Source organism: Anopheles arabiensis, chromosome 3 (assembly GCF_016920715.1).
Source record: "Anopheles arabiensis isolate DONGOLA chromosome 3, AaraD3, whole genome shotgun sequence".
Taxonomy (NCBI): domain Eukaryota; kingdom Metazoa; phylum Arthropoda; class Insecta; order Diptera; family Culicidae; genus Anopheles; species Anopheles arabiensis.
In genome coordinates, this window is record NC_053518.1 from 22,581,925 (window position 1) to 22,598,424 (window position 16,500).

Consider the following 16,500-nt stretch of genomic DNA (forward strand, 5'->3'; position numbering starts at 1 on the left):
GATAATCACGATGACGAGATGGTAACCGATTAGCCAGCGGAAAGGAATGTGCAAATGGTACCTAGCAATTGAAAGGAAGCTTTAAGCTCTTTTAACACTCTCTCAAACGCACACAGACACACCCGTCGCACTCGTCGCGCTAAACAACCTTCAGCAACGAAATCATTTCCTCATTCCAATTCGCTCGTGTCGTCCCCGCTGCCTGCGCGGGATAAGCAGAAGTGTGTGAATTTAATGTTTTCTCTTTGGGCTTTTTCTCCCGTTGCCGTATTCCCCGTACTCAACGTTTTGCACTGTCTTTGCTTCCCATGTTTCCTCCCTCCCCCCACATTTTCCCTTCTGCTGGTCGTCCGGTGACTCCGGCTTCGCAGACAAAACATTCTGCAAGCGCAAAGCGCTTTTAACTTCTCGTACGTTCTTTCGGCTCTGTTCGCAATTAACCGCAGCTCGGTTAAAAGATTCTGATTTCTTTCTCGCTTCCTCTCAACGCTATTTTTCATTCTCTCTATTTCTCTCTCTTTCTTTCTTGCAAGAACAGAACCGAGTTTACGACCGGTTTCTTCGACGGAGTCTTTTTTCATACCCCCTCCACTTCCTTTGCGCGTCCCGAACAAGCAAGAACACTTCATCCACCGGCCAACGACCATCACACACGCTTTGCAACCACCACCCCGTTGTTTACCCTCCCAAACCCAACCCCACGTTCAAAAACCGGCCAGCGACCCACTCGCGGCCCGAATCTGGAGGAATGAACTCTGCGGCTCGGGTTCAAGCTCGCCCGGGACGTCACGCACACGGCCGGAGTCACCGGCCGCTCGTTCGCCGTGCCTTTGTGTGCGTATTTTTATTTTGCTACGGCCTTTTCCGATCCTTCCCTCCTCCCTCATACTCACCCCACTGTTCCACGCCGGATAGAAAAAAAATCAAGAGGGTGGGTAACTCACGCCTCGAAGACGCTAAAGGGGATGACGATGATGCAAGAGAGCTTCCGAAGATCGCTGCTCGCTGGTCACTCGGTGTTTTGCTGTGAGCTCCTGCGCGAGCTTTCCGCCGGGGACGGGAGACACTTCGATTCAGGATTCTTGTGTGTTTTTCCTCCCCACCTTTTTGCCTCCTGCAAAGCCACGAAAGAGATTTCGTTCTCCCCTATCTTGGGTGTGTGAGCAGTCGCCCGCGCCCGGCTTGGAAGCAGTCGTGGAACCCGTAAAGGAAAGACCCCAAAGCAATGAACCTCGCGCTTTTTATGTACATCCACCCATCGGACGGTGTGTGTGTGTGTGTGACGAGTTCCCCTTCGCAGAGTTGTTTTTATATTTTGCTTCCCTCTTCTTCTTCTCCTCCTCGGTTGACCGTTTGTTGTCGTTCGGGGCCGTTCTCCCGCTTTGCGGTCGTTGCGAAGAACATTTCACCCCCAACCGGTTGGTCACCTTTTCGTGCTTGGTTTTTTTTTGTTCGTTCCTCCTTCTTGCTTTATCCCGCCCGATCAGAACCTTCTCATCATCCCGCGCCCGGCCTGGCTACGGCCTGCCCGTGCGGTGGACTCTCTTTTCCGCGTTTTGGTGCCACCTTTTCAGTAATCATCGGAGCGCTCATTGTCGAGGTCACATACCTACCTGGGCTGGCGTTGCTGTCTCTGCGGGTGTATTTGGTGGACCGCGTAATACCAGCGAGGCCAACCACGGATTTCGGCGTTGGTTCTGCGCGGGGGACGACAGTCGATCGATCTTCCGAGCATCAGGATCAACTCGATCGCGAGCTTTTGTTTTGATCGTGTGCGCTCCCGTGACGATTTCTTGGATTTTGTGAGTGTACTTGTGTGTGTTTGTGTGTGACGATCTAGTTTTTGGATAAAATTTCGAATCCATTTATTTGTAAAAAAATTTAATAATATTCCTTATTTAAAGTGATTTTACATCATTTCCAGTTCCTGTGCTAATAGTTTGATTCCACATGTTGAAGTGTAGCTGTATTGAATTACTCACAATTACTATTACTTGTTCAGTTGCAATTTTGACGACCCTCAACTGACCTCGCCATTTGGTGATCAGCAAATTGTGAAAGGTTATTTCCTGTGCTTGTGTTTTTTTTTGTGTTCTTAAGGAAGAAGTGAGATAAAAAAAAAATATAATTAATACAAAGTAACACGTATACAACGGAGTGCTTGAAACGATCCTTACCTGTGCGCATTAATGTGGTGTGTGATAGCAAACACATTTCCCTCCTCGTACGCATGCGAAGGAGATGAAAATGATGCGGGTGGTCATAAAAATCCGTTACAAAGTGTGTAATTACAACCAGCACTAGCAGCCAGCCAGCATTCTAGGAGCCACTGTGCCGTTTTGCATTGTCGACAAAAGGAAACGTACGCTTCTTCGGAGGCGCGGTTAATTTCTAAATCGATCCTGGTGCGAAAAAGTGCGTTGGTGAGGGAAAACGAAAACAAAAGCCCCGCTCCACCGTGAAAGAAATTGATGAATTTGAGCAACGGGAAATTTATAATAATAGTACACGCTTGTGCGGTTCTAATGATTGTGCGTGTTTGAGAAAGTGAAGCAAACGGAGTGGTTACTGTTTGCGTATTTGAAGGAGTCTGAAAACAGTGAAACCGTTTGAAATCAACGGTTGATTTGCAGCATCGGTTTTGGAGCCAGAGTCTTTAACGCACCAGAGCATTCAGGATACACTAAAATGCCCAGCACTATCAGAGGTAAGTGAAGAATTTGGCTTTCAATAATTAGTTAAAAGTTACAATCAATTTTAGGATTTTTATTGACAGTGAAAATTGATATTGCATCATTCGACTTATTGTGACATGCAAAATGATTTTTCATTATATTAAATGTAATATGTATGAAACATTATAGCAAACTAAACAACAGGACAACGTGGAGGTATTAATAGAAAAAGTATGCTTTAAAGGAAAACTGTCTTAATTAGCTAGCATTTCAGCATGTTTTTGGTGTGCTGCATTGTAAATCTTCACAAGAACAAGTAATCTAACTATTAACTGCCTTTATAGTTAAGTTATTCTCAATATAAAAAATTAGACTCTTCGGATACATATTTTGAAAATAATGTTGTTGTCCAAATGTAAAATTGTAAATTTTGAAAAAAGTAATTTTTATAATTCGAAAAATTACACCACTAATACATGTCAAAAAGATAAATTGCTTTCAAATCACGTTTACAATTTACAGATTGTAATTTTAAATAATATTTTGATTCCCTTACGAAGATGGTTCACTTTCGTACAAAGTTTCCACTTTCCCGACAAAGAAAGTGAAATGCGTCATAACGGACCGTTCGGGGAAATGTATTAAGACCAAAGCCATTCCGTTATATTTGTGTAACTGCTCTCTATGGTCCGTTCCAAACGGAAAGGTGTAGCGTTCTAATTGTCACGTTTTATTCTCATGCTTTCGTGGGTTTGGGTTATTTTGAGCAAAAATAGATGCTGTTTAAATTATGTGAGGCTTTGTAATGTTTCATAAAATATTACTATTGGAAGAGAATTAAAATAAAAAACACATAATTTTAGAATGATTCTTTTACATCGACAAATTCATTTTAAGAGTATTTAAACTGAAACTTTATTCAAAAACTCAAAAAATATGCTTATTATGCTTTAACTCAAGTTATCTTAAATTATAGTACTACAACTTTTTGTGCGTTAAAACAATGAATAAAAAAATATCGTCCTTGAGCAATCTATTTTAATGTGAATCATATTTTTTTTAATTTTCTTCATCAACATCTCATGGATAGAGACCACCAGCGTCAACTTATATCCCCTTTTTCTAAAGCCCTGTTTCCAGTACCATTGTTTTAATGACAGTTACCCTTTTTTATCTTAATAGATATATTGAAATGCTAAAACTCGTTCCAGAATGTTGGAAAAGACTAAACGATTTTTTATACTCAAAATACTCTTAAAAACGAACTAAACTCATCTGTACCTCTTTAGAAAGGGTCTCAAATTTCTCCCAGAATATTCTCGAGCCCGTAGTTCTAGTCAGAATCGTTAAGATAATACTCCTCGATAGCAATCGAAACCCATTAGATCGTGAAAAATGATCCCTTTCATCACCTTAGCTCCGCCATGATCAAACGCACCAAACAGAAGAGAGAGAGAAATATCTCCGGCGCTATTGATATCAACCTAGCCCGGCTAGTATCTTCCGTAACCGAACACCGGCCAGCAAAGGGCATCGATCTTTGTTCGCGAATATTTTTTCAACGCTCAAAACCCGCCGCGAGAGGCAACGAGTGCAAAAGTGCGTAGCTCTCTTCCGCGATCACCAAACGGCTCGGTCCCGTCCAAACGCGAAACGCCAAAAATGAGTAGAGCATGAGCGGCTCATCTTCATTATCATGAGCCCTCACGCACTTTTTCGGGCATGGGCGCGAACCAGGCGAACAGATCCACGCTGGAGGCATTATCGGTGCGTAGCTTTTGCGTTCCTTTGTCTACGCCTATCCTCTCTTTTTCGCTCTCCTAGTTCAATCGATCGTACGCACCTTCGCGCCCTGATCAAGGCGCACGCACTTTCGGGAACTGGCAACATTGTGCGTAACGCGTTTTTCGGAGGTATCTCCGTTTCGCTCTTCTCGCTCATAGCTCCTATACTCTGGCTCCGTTGCCTTCGCGAGCGATTTGATATTCTCCTTTGTGCGTTCGCTTCTTCGTCCATTAGCAATCCATCTACGCACTTTTTTTTCCGCGCTCTCGAATAGACCGTTTCCCGCGTCGGATTCTCGCGTCGCGACCACACCGGTTTCGCATTTTGTAGTTCTAATGTTGCCCGTCACTCCCAACCGATGCTCGTTTGATGCTTCGGCTCAATCGGCTGGCAACACTAGCGATACAGCGGCTAGAAGCGCACCACACGCACACAAGGCAGGGGGGGAGCACCGGGGCCACCCCAATCCGCCTCTCGCCCGTTCCGCTGGCACCAGAAATCACCGCTCCAAAACGGTGCGTACGGTGCGTGCAAAGCCGCGTCTCCGATCATTGGCCCCGCTGGTGCGGTTCTGGAGCAAAAAGCCAATGAACTTTTCGCTAGCCCTAGGTTTGGCCGTGCTGTTTAGGCTGCGGTTTTTGCCTCGCTGACATCATGGGGCCACGCGAGTGTGTGCGGCCCGCGTTCTTTTGGTTGCATGATTTTTGTAACTTTTTTTTCGCTCCCTTTCGCTCGCTTTAAAGGCGCGCTAAGAACGCTGAATCCTCCATTATTGGCAATTTCGGGAGGGAGTTGTCGAACCATTTTCCGGCCCATCCTTCTCCATCTGCGGACGATTTGAAGCGTCTTCCGAAATGAATTTCTTGACAATTCTTTGCTATTTATTCATTTTTCTATCTCGTTTTGTTTAGGGGGTTTGGCTTTTCACTGAAGGTAATTTGTCATCTTTTTAGGGGAAACGATAGTATTTTGGTGATGTGACACACTCCAAGCTATGTTAACAGCAGGTTCAGTGAACCGATGAATTGATGAATGAGCGTATGGAGAATGTGTTGAAGTGTTTTAGAGACGCATGTGTCTTTTGAATGGAAGCCTTTTCATCTAACTGTGCAATGTTTGCTCATCGTTAGTGGTATGATGGACGATAGTTTATTGAACGCACAAAGCAGTGACATTGTGTGGGATTATTTGTGTTTATTTTTTAACTTTGTGTAGACGAAATGAATTCTTATCAATTTTCTTTTAATCATTTTTGACAATCAATACATTCAATTATCACAATTCTTATGTAGAACTTTCAAAAACAAAACAATTTTTCATTCTAAGCATATTTTAGATTATGCAACTTAATTATTGTACCAAACTGTACAATATATCCTTCCTGACTTACAAAAATGGCTTACAAATCCTACGCTTAATTTAAGTTTAAATTACTGTCTTTTATTGAACATTGTAGAACGATTTTACCAAAAAAACGTTTTTACGATTTTATTATAGCTTTTAACGACGACTTTTTGAATCGTTTGAATTTGACATCCAAATAGACTAAAAAACAAGTTATTTTTAACGCATGCGCTGTTTTCCATTCAAGCCAAAGGACTTCTTTGACGTTTTAAGCAAAGGACAGGGTTGAGTTTTACACTGCATGCATGATTTCACTTTAATACCTAGTAGAGAAGGAAAATAGTATGGCGGTTTAAAGAATTAGGAAAAACAAGTCAATTTCTTAAAAATAAGAAAAAATACCAAAATTTACATTTTGGCGATTTTCATTGCGATGGGAAATTTGGGTTTAAATCAATAATTTTCATTCAAAAAACACCAATTACCAACACGAAACAGCCCTGACATTGATGTTTGTACACAAACATTGGCTTAACAATTACTCTCGCACTCCTTCGCGCTCATCCATTTCCCTTCGTCATCAACCTGCTCGACTCTCTTTGACATTAAGAGAAACGCAAAGAGCAGTGTGAAAAAGTATACAAACAATACCGCTCGACACATTCGCAGCAGCATACCGAGAGGACTATACAGGAAAACCCCAATCTAAAACTCTAATTGTGAGGCTAAAAATTGCATCACTCGTTGCTCGGTCTTAATATCAGCGGAGTAAAGCATCCTGACAAAACAAGCCCCAGTCGCAAGAAGAAAAGAAAAAACCGCACCACCCGGAAGGAAAATGGCATCACGAGTTTGAGCATGCGGCCGGATGCCGTCCGGTGTCTCGTGAGTACGTGCTAATGGAGCGCACTCTCTCATCTCCGGACCGGGAGCATGCGAAAACGCATCCAAAGGCAGCCTCCTACCAGCACTGCTGCACCGAATGTGCAGCGACAGTATCGCAGTGAGGGTGCAAACGGCGCAGTTTCGGTACACAGCAATCCATAATTTTCATTCGACAAAGCAATACATCCTCCCGCCCGTGGCGGTATCACACACCACTTAGCAAAGCGCAAAATAGCAATTAATGTATCGAGCTATACGGCGAGGATGCTGAACGGGGGACGCGCCCGTTCTAACTCGTGCTAACTTTGAAAAGTCTGAATTTTTCGGTCAGTTTTGTGATTTTTTGTGCAGCAGTAGGTGGACGCACTTCCCACTGGTAGCGTTAGTTTGTAGTGCAGCCGAAAGGTGCAGCCGCCCAGTAGCCCAAGTTTTTGCGTCGGCAATCTCCGCTTCATATTTGGATGGATGAATAGTTTTTCATGTCGTTCGGTGTTATTGTGAACTCAATTTATGTGTGTGTGTTGATGTTACTACAAAAAAGAATAGCACTAATGTGTTTGTGCCACTGTTCCGGTTGCGTGAAGTAGTGCTCTCTGCAAAAAAGGGTTTTCCCTTGGCGCAGTTAAGGAAAGCAATCGAGCGTGTGCGTCGCGAAGAAACTGCCCGATTCGAGCACGCAGTTGAGCAGTTGGTTTGTGCCGTGGATAAATTCCAGCAGTTTGCATTCGCTCGCAGCATAATTCGTGTGTGCATCTGTGTGTGCGTCTGTGTGTGTGTGTCTGCACCGTTGCATTCGCTACGAAACGGTGGAGTAGGCGCTGATAAAAACAAAGCGATAAACAACACAACCCATTCCTTCACACAAACGCTCTCTCTCCCTCTCTCTCGCACACTCTCTTGCGTACACGTGCGCTAGCTCTCCCTGTCTCTCAGTTCTCCTCTCTTCTTAACTTATTCAGCGCAGCTCGCCATCTTGGAAAAGCCACCGCGCCTGTACGTATATGCTGTGCCGTCATCGTTGCACGCGTATTGGTGTACTGGAGCAAGGGAATGGGGTGGAAAACTCCCTCTAGAGAGCAAAAACAAAAGGATAAAATCGATCGGTGACGTGACGGACTGACGGTGTGGGTGTGCTAGCGGGAGGATTTGTGCTGCCGGAAGTAAATAGTGCTCGTTTCCGGCTTCGTTGGTCGTTTGTAGGGAGGAAAAAAAAGTGGAAACGGAATAATGCAATAAAATAAAGAAATAAATTAGATGGAAAAAGTTTAAAAAAGAAACATAATTCACTTCAAGACAGCCTGTGCTCCCGGTGAAAACGGTGACGGAGACTAAAAAGTGTATGTGTGAGTGTATTGTTGTCTCCGGAAAAGGACGGGGTAGTCGACGGGAGCAGTAGCAGTACGCACACGCGGCCGACAATGACGACGACGACGACGACGAACCAAACAGCTGTGTTTGTGTTGGGATCGATTTTTCCTGCCCCCAGTGCAGCGCTGGTGCCGGTTTGAGCGGAGGGCGGAAAGGAAAGGGGAAGGAAAAGCGAAGCACAACTCCGTCATACACGAGCCGGACGAGCCCACGCGTCCTCGCGGCGCATCACACGCACACCACACCGCGCAGGACCAATACACAGACACGCACAAACGCCGTTTCACAGTTTTTCCTGTCCCTGCTGTGGCTAGTGCGAGGGAACAGCGGTGAAAATGCCGCATACCACCTGCACTTGAAGCCGCCACTGTCGTCGCCGCCTGTTGGTGGGAAAGCGAGTGTGGAAAATTAAATCTTTCAATTCACCACCGCGCACACCGTGGGACCCAGAAGGCTTAAAAGAGGAGGAAAAACTCGTTCTAGGCATTGCTAAAGGACCCTTGGCGAAAGCGACAGCAGGAGCACGGTTTTCCGTGAAAGTACGGGGCGCAATCTCGAGTGCAGCAGAGCGCAAAGTAACCGATAGAAGGAAAAAAAACGCCACCAAACCCCTCGGAGCACATACAGTGTGAAGCTCTCCGAGGCCGTGGATAGGCTGTGTGTGTGTGTCTTGCAGAACTCTCGCTCTCCTGCAAGTGCTGCAAGTGCATCTGCAGCCAGGTGCAGGCTGTCCACTGTGAAGGAAAACTCTTCCCGGCGCGGATTGGAAAGCTTACTGCAAAGGATTGAAAATGAAACAGCGTTCTGGGTGCAGCGCTTACTGAAAGGTGGAAAAGTGAAGTGAAAAATGCGAAGCCATTGTTCGGTTTTTTGTGACAACACAACAACTGAGCGGTGCTAGTGAGGAATGGCGAATCTGCTGTTGCAATAGTTTGCAATCGAAAAGTTACCAAATCGTAGTGTGCGTGTGTGTTTCCGAGTGTCGTGAATAGGGAAATTTTCAACCCAGAACCGTCACAGGGTTTGCTAGTTTGCTACACACAGCAAAGGAAAGAAGATTGTGTCCCTGTCCAACGTTTATGGGCAGGAATAGCTTTAAAAAAAGGTGCTCCAACAACGATCGATAGCGTTAGGCCCAACATTACCATCCCAATCCCCCAGAGCTGCGGTGAAAGAGGAAAAGGATTCTCCCGATTTCTCGTTCTGTTACCTGCGTTTACTTTTTTTTCGCAGATGAACCCTTGTCAAGGTGTTATTTTTTCTGTACGGTAAAATATATCTCCTTTGCAAGTGCTCCGCGTTGAGAAAGGCAATCGACAGTCACATTAGGAAACAGATTGTGTTCAATGTACGTGAAGCGTAAAAGGTATTATTGAATAGTAAAAATTAAGCAAACGACAGGAGCATTGGTAAAGTTATACTAGTATACTAGTCGTGCTAGTAACGCTCCGGAAAGGAACTAGGCATGTAAGCAAACGACTCTTCGTTTAGAGGGTAAGATAGATAGAACAATTTTTCTCTAGTACAAATATTTGCTATCCCTCGTTTGTAAGCATTTACTTGATGTTACCCTTTGATTGTACTTTGCAAGTATATCTAGCAGATAATAGGATCGATAGTTACCAGAAACATATACGATAAGTAGTCGAATAAAACAGTTACCATGTGTTACCTTGCGTTAGATTCGTTAGTCGTGTAACTAGATGTAGCTTACCGATAGGAAAGAATATTAAGTGACAGGAGAGAAGAACGACTAGAATATTTAGTAAAAATATGAATAGGCAAATAATTCGAATGGTGCTAAACAGTGTGCGACAAGCGTGATACGTTATACATTACTCGTCATATTATAACAAAATCTAACGCACACACACACCCAGCAAACAACCCAACAAATCCCTACCCCTTGGTGGACCTGGGTGGGCAAGCGCTCACCGCAGAAAGCAGACGAAACACACCAATTAGGACACCGCCCACCCCAAAACAACCGGCAGGCAAAGTGGCGTCTTCGGGTGGCGGCGAGCTGTCAACGTCATCGTCGGCGATACTGCTCACGACGTTGCGCGCCGTGACGACGGTGGACGTTGGCGCCGGCACGTCATCGTTGCAGGCCGTGCCGGAGGGCGGCCCGGCCGTGCGTACCGTGCCGTCATCGATAGTGCTGGATCCGAGCACGCCCGTACTGATCCTGACCGAGGCGGAAGTGCCCTGTCCGCAGCTGGCAGTACGCACACAGCACCACCAGCAGCAGCAGGCACCGGCAGGAGCGGCGGGAGTACGCAGCGCAAGAGATATTACATCCTCCAGCGTCATGACAGGTAAGGGCGGGCGAAATGGATAAATATGAATTGTGTTCGAGGAGTCAGAGGTGGTTTTGAGTTAAGTTTGAAGTTGATGTTTTTAGCATGTTGTTCTGTTGAATTTTGTATGGTGCATAAGGTATTGAATAATCTTGTTAAAGAAATCCTGGAATACATTTTTAAGGTATGTCTGAAATGATCTATCCAAGAAATTTCACCGCATTTTGTACGTCTAGCCAATTGATACTAAGTCAAAGTTGAATTTGTTATTTCAAGAATTCAACAAATTGGTAGAGGCTTCCAATATTGTTGTACATTTTGCATAATTGCGAAAGAATACACGGAAGATATTCAAAATACACAGTGTCTTGCACGACCAGCTACTTAAGCTAACGTAAAACATTTCAATACAATTATATAGTTTTTCATTGATACTATTGGCCGAAACTTTAAAAGCCGATGTAAAAGAATGTCATAACATCAGCACAACATAACAGCTCGTCACAACGACAGTAAACATGCGAGACAAGGTGTCTCCGTGCTCAGATAAGATAAGAAGTAACTCATTGTCAATTAATCCTTACTTTTGGAGAGATTCCAACATTTATCTGAAGTACAGATGTCAAAAACATCTTTACTTTCTGTCGATATTTGATTATAAATTGTAAGTGATAAAACGTGTGGTTTAGTTCCTTTCATTTCCCTTTCAACATCATATCATTAAATTTAGCTTTAATATAAAAACAAACAAACACAGAAATCGGTCTGCTGAAACATGCCGTTTTTCTCACCATAAAATGATATTTTTGGCTTTCAACGTGTACAACTTTGAGCCGGGGACGTGAAACTAAGTACATCATCGGTTGAAAATTCAACCCAAAAAACCAAAAGTACGACTTTCATCGAAATGCTGTGAGCTATAAAACAAAGTGAGCTTAATCTTATCCCGCTACGCGCGAGTCGTAGTTATTGCAATAAAAAACTGGTCACCACTTATGTCCTACAACCGACCGATCGTTTCGTTGGAAGTCTTTCACTTTAAACCACATAAACAGAATATGGTTCCATCCTTTCTTTTCGCAGCTTCAGCTCAGACTCAGAAGAGAAAGGAGATACTGCCGAAAACTACTGCCGGCTCTTGAGCGTGTTTATGTGTATGTGTGTGGGTTTGTGACTTTGTTCCATGTTAAATTGCGCTGTAAATAACGTCATTTCTTTACCATTCACTCACATTATTCTTCATCCCATCGATCCTTGCACTCGCGTGCTTGTTTAAATACTGCAGCAAAAGCTTATATCTTCAGCTGCGGCTGAACAGGGGCTACGAAAACACATTCATTTTGTGTCATGCGACGACACTCAGCCGAACCAACGCCACCAGCACTGACTGACGGCACAAATCGGATTGATCTTTGACGTTGATAGTGACTGGGATGAGAATTTATGTCGCACCGAAAAACCATCACTCGTCATCAAATCGACACTCTGCGAATGGCGGGTCCCGAATGTAACCAACACCCCCCCCCCCCCCCCATTCAGGCCTATCCATCTATCGTCCAGGCACGCGGTCATCTATGAGCTTGGTGGCTATTCGTATGCAGCCTTTATGAGGAGCGGTGTAAAGAAGAACGTAGGATCTCTATAGGCAGTACGGCTTGAAATGTTACGGCACGCACGTGATGTGCCTTCCTGATAGGTCCGGCCGATTTTTTTTGTGGACCCATCTGCTCGCTCGAGAAAGGGATCGCACGGATTTAACATGTCTCACACGTCCTCCACGGCTGGTTGGGTTGGGTTGGGTGGAGTAACCCCGGTGGTCAGCACTTCATTAGAGATCGTAGAAAATAAATAGTACAACTGATGCATAATTTACAACCCAGGCTGCGTAGAGATGCACGTTTCTATTGCTCAAGAACGGCTACAACGGCTAATGGTAATGACGTTTGGCGTACTGATTTTTCGAACCTGTTTGATTTGCTTTTTAAGATGGAAACGGCTTGTCGGGTTCTTGCATGATTACACTAGTTTTAGTGAACTGGTGTCACTAAGAACCTTAAGAAAGAGTGCAGCGTGCATTAAACATTAGCACTTTTGTAAGTGAAAAGTTCATTATATGGTATAACTAACGATAACAGGTTTCATGCTCAACAACTTTCGAAGACTTGGTAGAATCATAGCACATATATGCACACACTGCATATAAACATTAAATCTCTTTGCTACAACACATAAAACAGGCTTCTCCAAAAACTGTTGACCGGTTTTCATAACATTTTTGAATCGGTTGAAAAAGTCGGAATGTATTTAAGAACAACAAAACAAAGAATTCGATGATTTTTTTGTAGTTCAAAGCTCATAGAACTCTTGTTCAGTTTATGATCCTCAATCTTTCTACGCAAGGTGATAAAATGAAACAAATCGTAAATTGAATCCGATTTGGTTCTGTAAGACTAATGCTACAATGCCAAAACAGTCCAATTTCCAATGTAGATCCCTGATCGTATGTTTATTTTTCAATTTCAATCATTTAATGGACTATTTTTTCTATGAAATATATGATAAAACCCAAGATTCTACAAAACACAACTCATTAAACTTTAGTATTTTATTCGAAACTTTGGTTATGCATACATATTTCTGATTTTTAGTTCGTTCATCAGTCTATTCATTCGCAACAACTGTCTGCCAACTATTAAAAATCAAAAAGTCTAGGCTTCGTAGGCCACGTGCGCTCATCCGATTGAGTTTTATTAATTGTAAACTTATTACTCTTCGCGGTTCGCATTAAAAAATCATCCTCCATCTCAGCATCTGCCTATTTTTTTTACCCACTCACTTGCCTCGCTGCGACTGTCTCTTGCACAAAAACAATCTCTAGAGAGCTAAGCTGCAGAGCAGGATGTAACGGCTGCATCGCAACCAGCATCCTGCTAGATTGCATCTTGCAACACTGCAACACTGCACCGTGCCAAGTTCCGCAAGGCGTAACCGTACAAGCGGAACCTGATTCTCGCTTCTTTCCCGCGCTCTCTCTCTCTTTATCTCTCTTTATCTCTCGTTTGTTTTTTCTTTCTCCCTAAGGCAAACCCGGGAAAGAGCGCGTGCGGGAGGGGAGCAAAAACAAAACCGGAAAACCCTGGCCAGGAACGGGAAGAAGGGATGCTTTCCGGGGTTTGTGCACCTAAAGGACCGGAATTCTTAACTGTATTATTTGTATTGCGGTTCTTGGCGGTGGCGGTGTGCACTGCTAATGGGACGTTGGATAAGGATGTGTCCGGGTTAGAACATATCAGCAGCAGCACCACCCCACGTTGCATCGGAAAATATGTGGTCGGAGATGCCCGTTCCTTTCGATTACCATACTGGGGCAAGTGGTTAGGTATGTCCGATGCAAAAGACATTCCCGCTCCGGCTAACGGTACAAAACGGACCTCCACTCTAATCACCCTTGCAAACATCCTCCAGTATGTGGAGAGCGGAGTTTTTGATTGGAGTCCGCTACATAGTTGTGCACATAGGTGTGCAGCTAAAGTGAGCTAATCGAATGATCCAGTTTGGAATTTGTGTTTACAATGCGTCTTGAAAATGTGTGTATGATTCAGGGGTTTTAGGAAGAAAAAAACCTGTTCAAATGAGAAAATAATTTGTTGTTCTGATTTTGGTTCATTGTACCATAACATAAACCATATCTTAATCGCAATAACGCAAGACTTGCATGAAACATATATTTCACCATAAACATACATGACATGCACGCTAATTTCCCACCGAAAACATAGTCATTAACCCTCTAAAAGGAAAGCACCGATGGCAATGTGTGCAGAAGCTGCAAATAGCTTTTAAATGACCTTCCGTTGCCTATGGCAACCCACCGCTTCTTCGCACCCTGTAAAATCTCCCCCTTCCATCCAGCCACCGATCGATGCACTTCGCAATTGATGCCTCGCCCCCTGTATCGCGTGTCCCTATCCGCTACGGGGAGATGTTCATCCAACCGACAAACAAACGAACCAAACGAAGCGAACGGGAGTTTTTCCCAATCCACTTTGTCAAAGCCTGCAGCCCTACCCCACATCCATGCCCGTGTGTGTGTGTGTGTGCGTGTATTTACCATCGGGAATCGATTTTCTTGCCACAACTTCCCCATCCCGCTCCTCACACACACACACTGCATGCACCGAGTGCAGGAATGTTCTTGAAGCAACACTGCAACAGCTAATCGGTGCTGCAATGGGATGATGGAAATGGAGAGGCTCGATAAGGAAAGGAATTCATATGCTTTTTTGCTAGCTTGTATATTTTTTCCTACTTAGCGGAGCGTCGGTTGGGGCACGATAGTTGGGAAGCTGCATGCCTACTACATATTTTAATCACAGCTGAACCGAGCATTAAATCGTAGCAGGGGGCGGGGTGCTGTGCGGTGAAATTGGAAGAAAATGCAAAGTGCGGCAAACAAACGTCGAGCACATGATTGGATGTAGATTTTTTGTTGTTGTTCGGCATGCCTTTGCACAGAGCTTTTTTCTTCCAATGCATAGAATCACCATGCTCTCTGCTAGATTAGAAAGAAGAACGAAGCGCAGAAAAAAAACATCAGAAGTGCATTTGAAAATGCATTCACTGCAGTTAAGCAGACGGTGAGGGAGAGAGAGATGAGCAAACAAAAAAGCGAACGATGAAAGAGAAGAATAAAGCGCACAGAAAAAGCGTTGTGGATTGAGATAGATTAAAAAGCTCGGGCATGACAATCGCACGGTGAGACACACACACGCACACAAGGCCGGTGTGTGAAACATAAAACGGGAAACATGGCCAACCGACACCGATGACGACGGCGACGACGACGACAAACGGCGACAACAACATTGGCGTCACTGCCGAAGGAAGCCCAAAAATGGGAGGAAAGCACCGAGCGAGCGAACATGAACGAACGGCCGCGCAAAGAATGAAGCGAAGAAATGATCGAAGCAAAACAACAGCCCCAAACTACTCCCCATGGCTCGCCCCTGTTTCCAGCCTGCCCGCTCCGCCCTGGCCCAGGTGGTGGGGCAGCCGGAATAACGGATCTTTCCAGATACAAATAATACTGTTAGCTTGATTTTCTCCTTCGTCCGGGCCGACGCGCGTTGTTGCGCCGTTCGCTTCTCGGTACCGTTCGAAATCTCTTTTGCTTTTCCACCGGTGCACCTTCACCCCACCCCTCATCGTGGACCCCCTACGCACTTTTCTTTAATTCCTTTTCACCTTTCCTACCCCTACCCGTCGCCCTTCGTTCTTACATGATCGCACTTGGCTTAAGGTTGATGTTGGTCGTTAAGAATTTTAACTTCTCGTACAGCGCGGGTCCAGCGTGTTGTGTCTGTAGAAGCTTTGCTTCGCTACCATTGTTGCTGTTGATGTTTCTTCTGGTTGGCTGGTGCTGTTTGCATTCGGACGTGCATCAATGCTCATCTGTTTATTACCATTCTCGACATGGGGGCAGGTTATTTTTCATCCCCCGTTTCTATGGGGTGGAAACAATTTGGCATTATAAAAGTATCGATTTGTCGATACCCCGAAATACCTTTACGCTTTTTACATTTACCCATGACAATAGTAACAAAACTACTCCTTCAGAGAGTGTAATGTTATTTACATCATGTTTGCGATGATTTATACTTCAAATTGAAGAGTTTTTTTTTCTTACTTTTTCTTTATAGAACAACTATGATAATTTTATAAGTTCACAATACATACAGCAAAATCATTATTGGTACCTGTAACATGCATAAAAAGCAACTTGAAATAAGATTTCTTATACACCGCCTACCGTAATTATACGGACAGTTGTTTTCCTCTTTAAAGGATCGTTAAAGGAAGAAATAAATTTTAAAATAATTGTATGATGATAACAAAATTATATTTAACTTGTATATTTTTACCATAATTAAACTTATCTTAAAGTATTTTAACTGATACAGTCATTATTTTGTCTCATAAACTACCTTGCGAACACACAACCAAACTTTACAATCAAAAGAGTACGGACACATTTGAGCTCTGCTAAACATCGTAGTTGAGATTTTTGTTTCGCTTGTATCTTATCAGATCTGTTTTGAACAGTTATTTACTTAATTGATAAGGTCCACATGGCTAATTAAAAT

At 43.9% G+C, this 16,500-nt stretch overlaps 1 protein-coding gene across 2 annotated transcripts in view; it reads left to right on the top strand.

Annotated features, from left to right (window-relative positions):
• The first annotated feature begins 1,911 nt into the window (after window positions 1-1,911).
• The window catches only part of LOC120900080 (probable nuclear hormone receptor HR3), a 114,102-nt gene continuing 99,513 nt past the window's right edge, over window positions 1,912-16,500 (top strand). Inside the window, exon 1 of one of the 2 annotated variants that reach the window (XM_040306659.1) lies at window positions 1,912-2,707. In XM_040306659.1, coding sequence (XP_040162593.1) covers window positions 2,689-2,707 — 19 coding nt within the window. In that variant the 5' untranslated portion in view covers window positions 1,912-2,688. Of the gene's footprint in view, window positions 2,708-6,494; window positions 10,376-16,500 lie in introns of those variants that run through there. The other variant, XM_040306660.1, reaches the window with a different exon arrangement.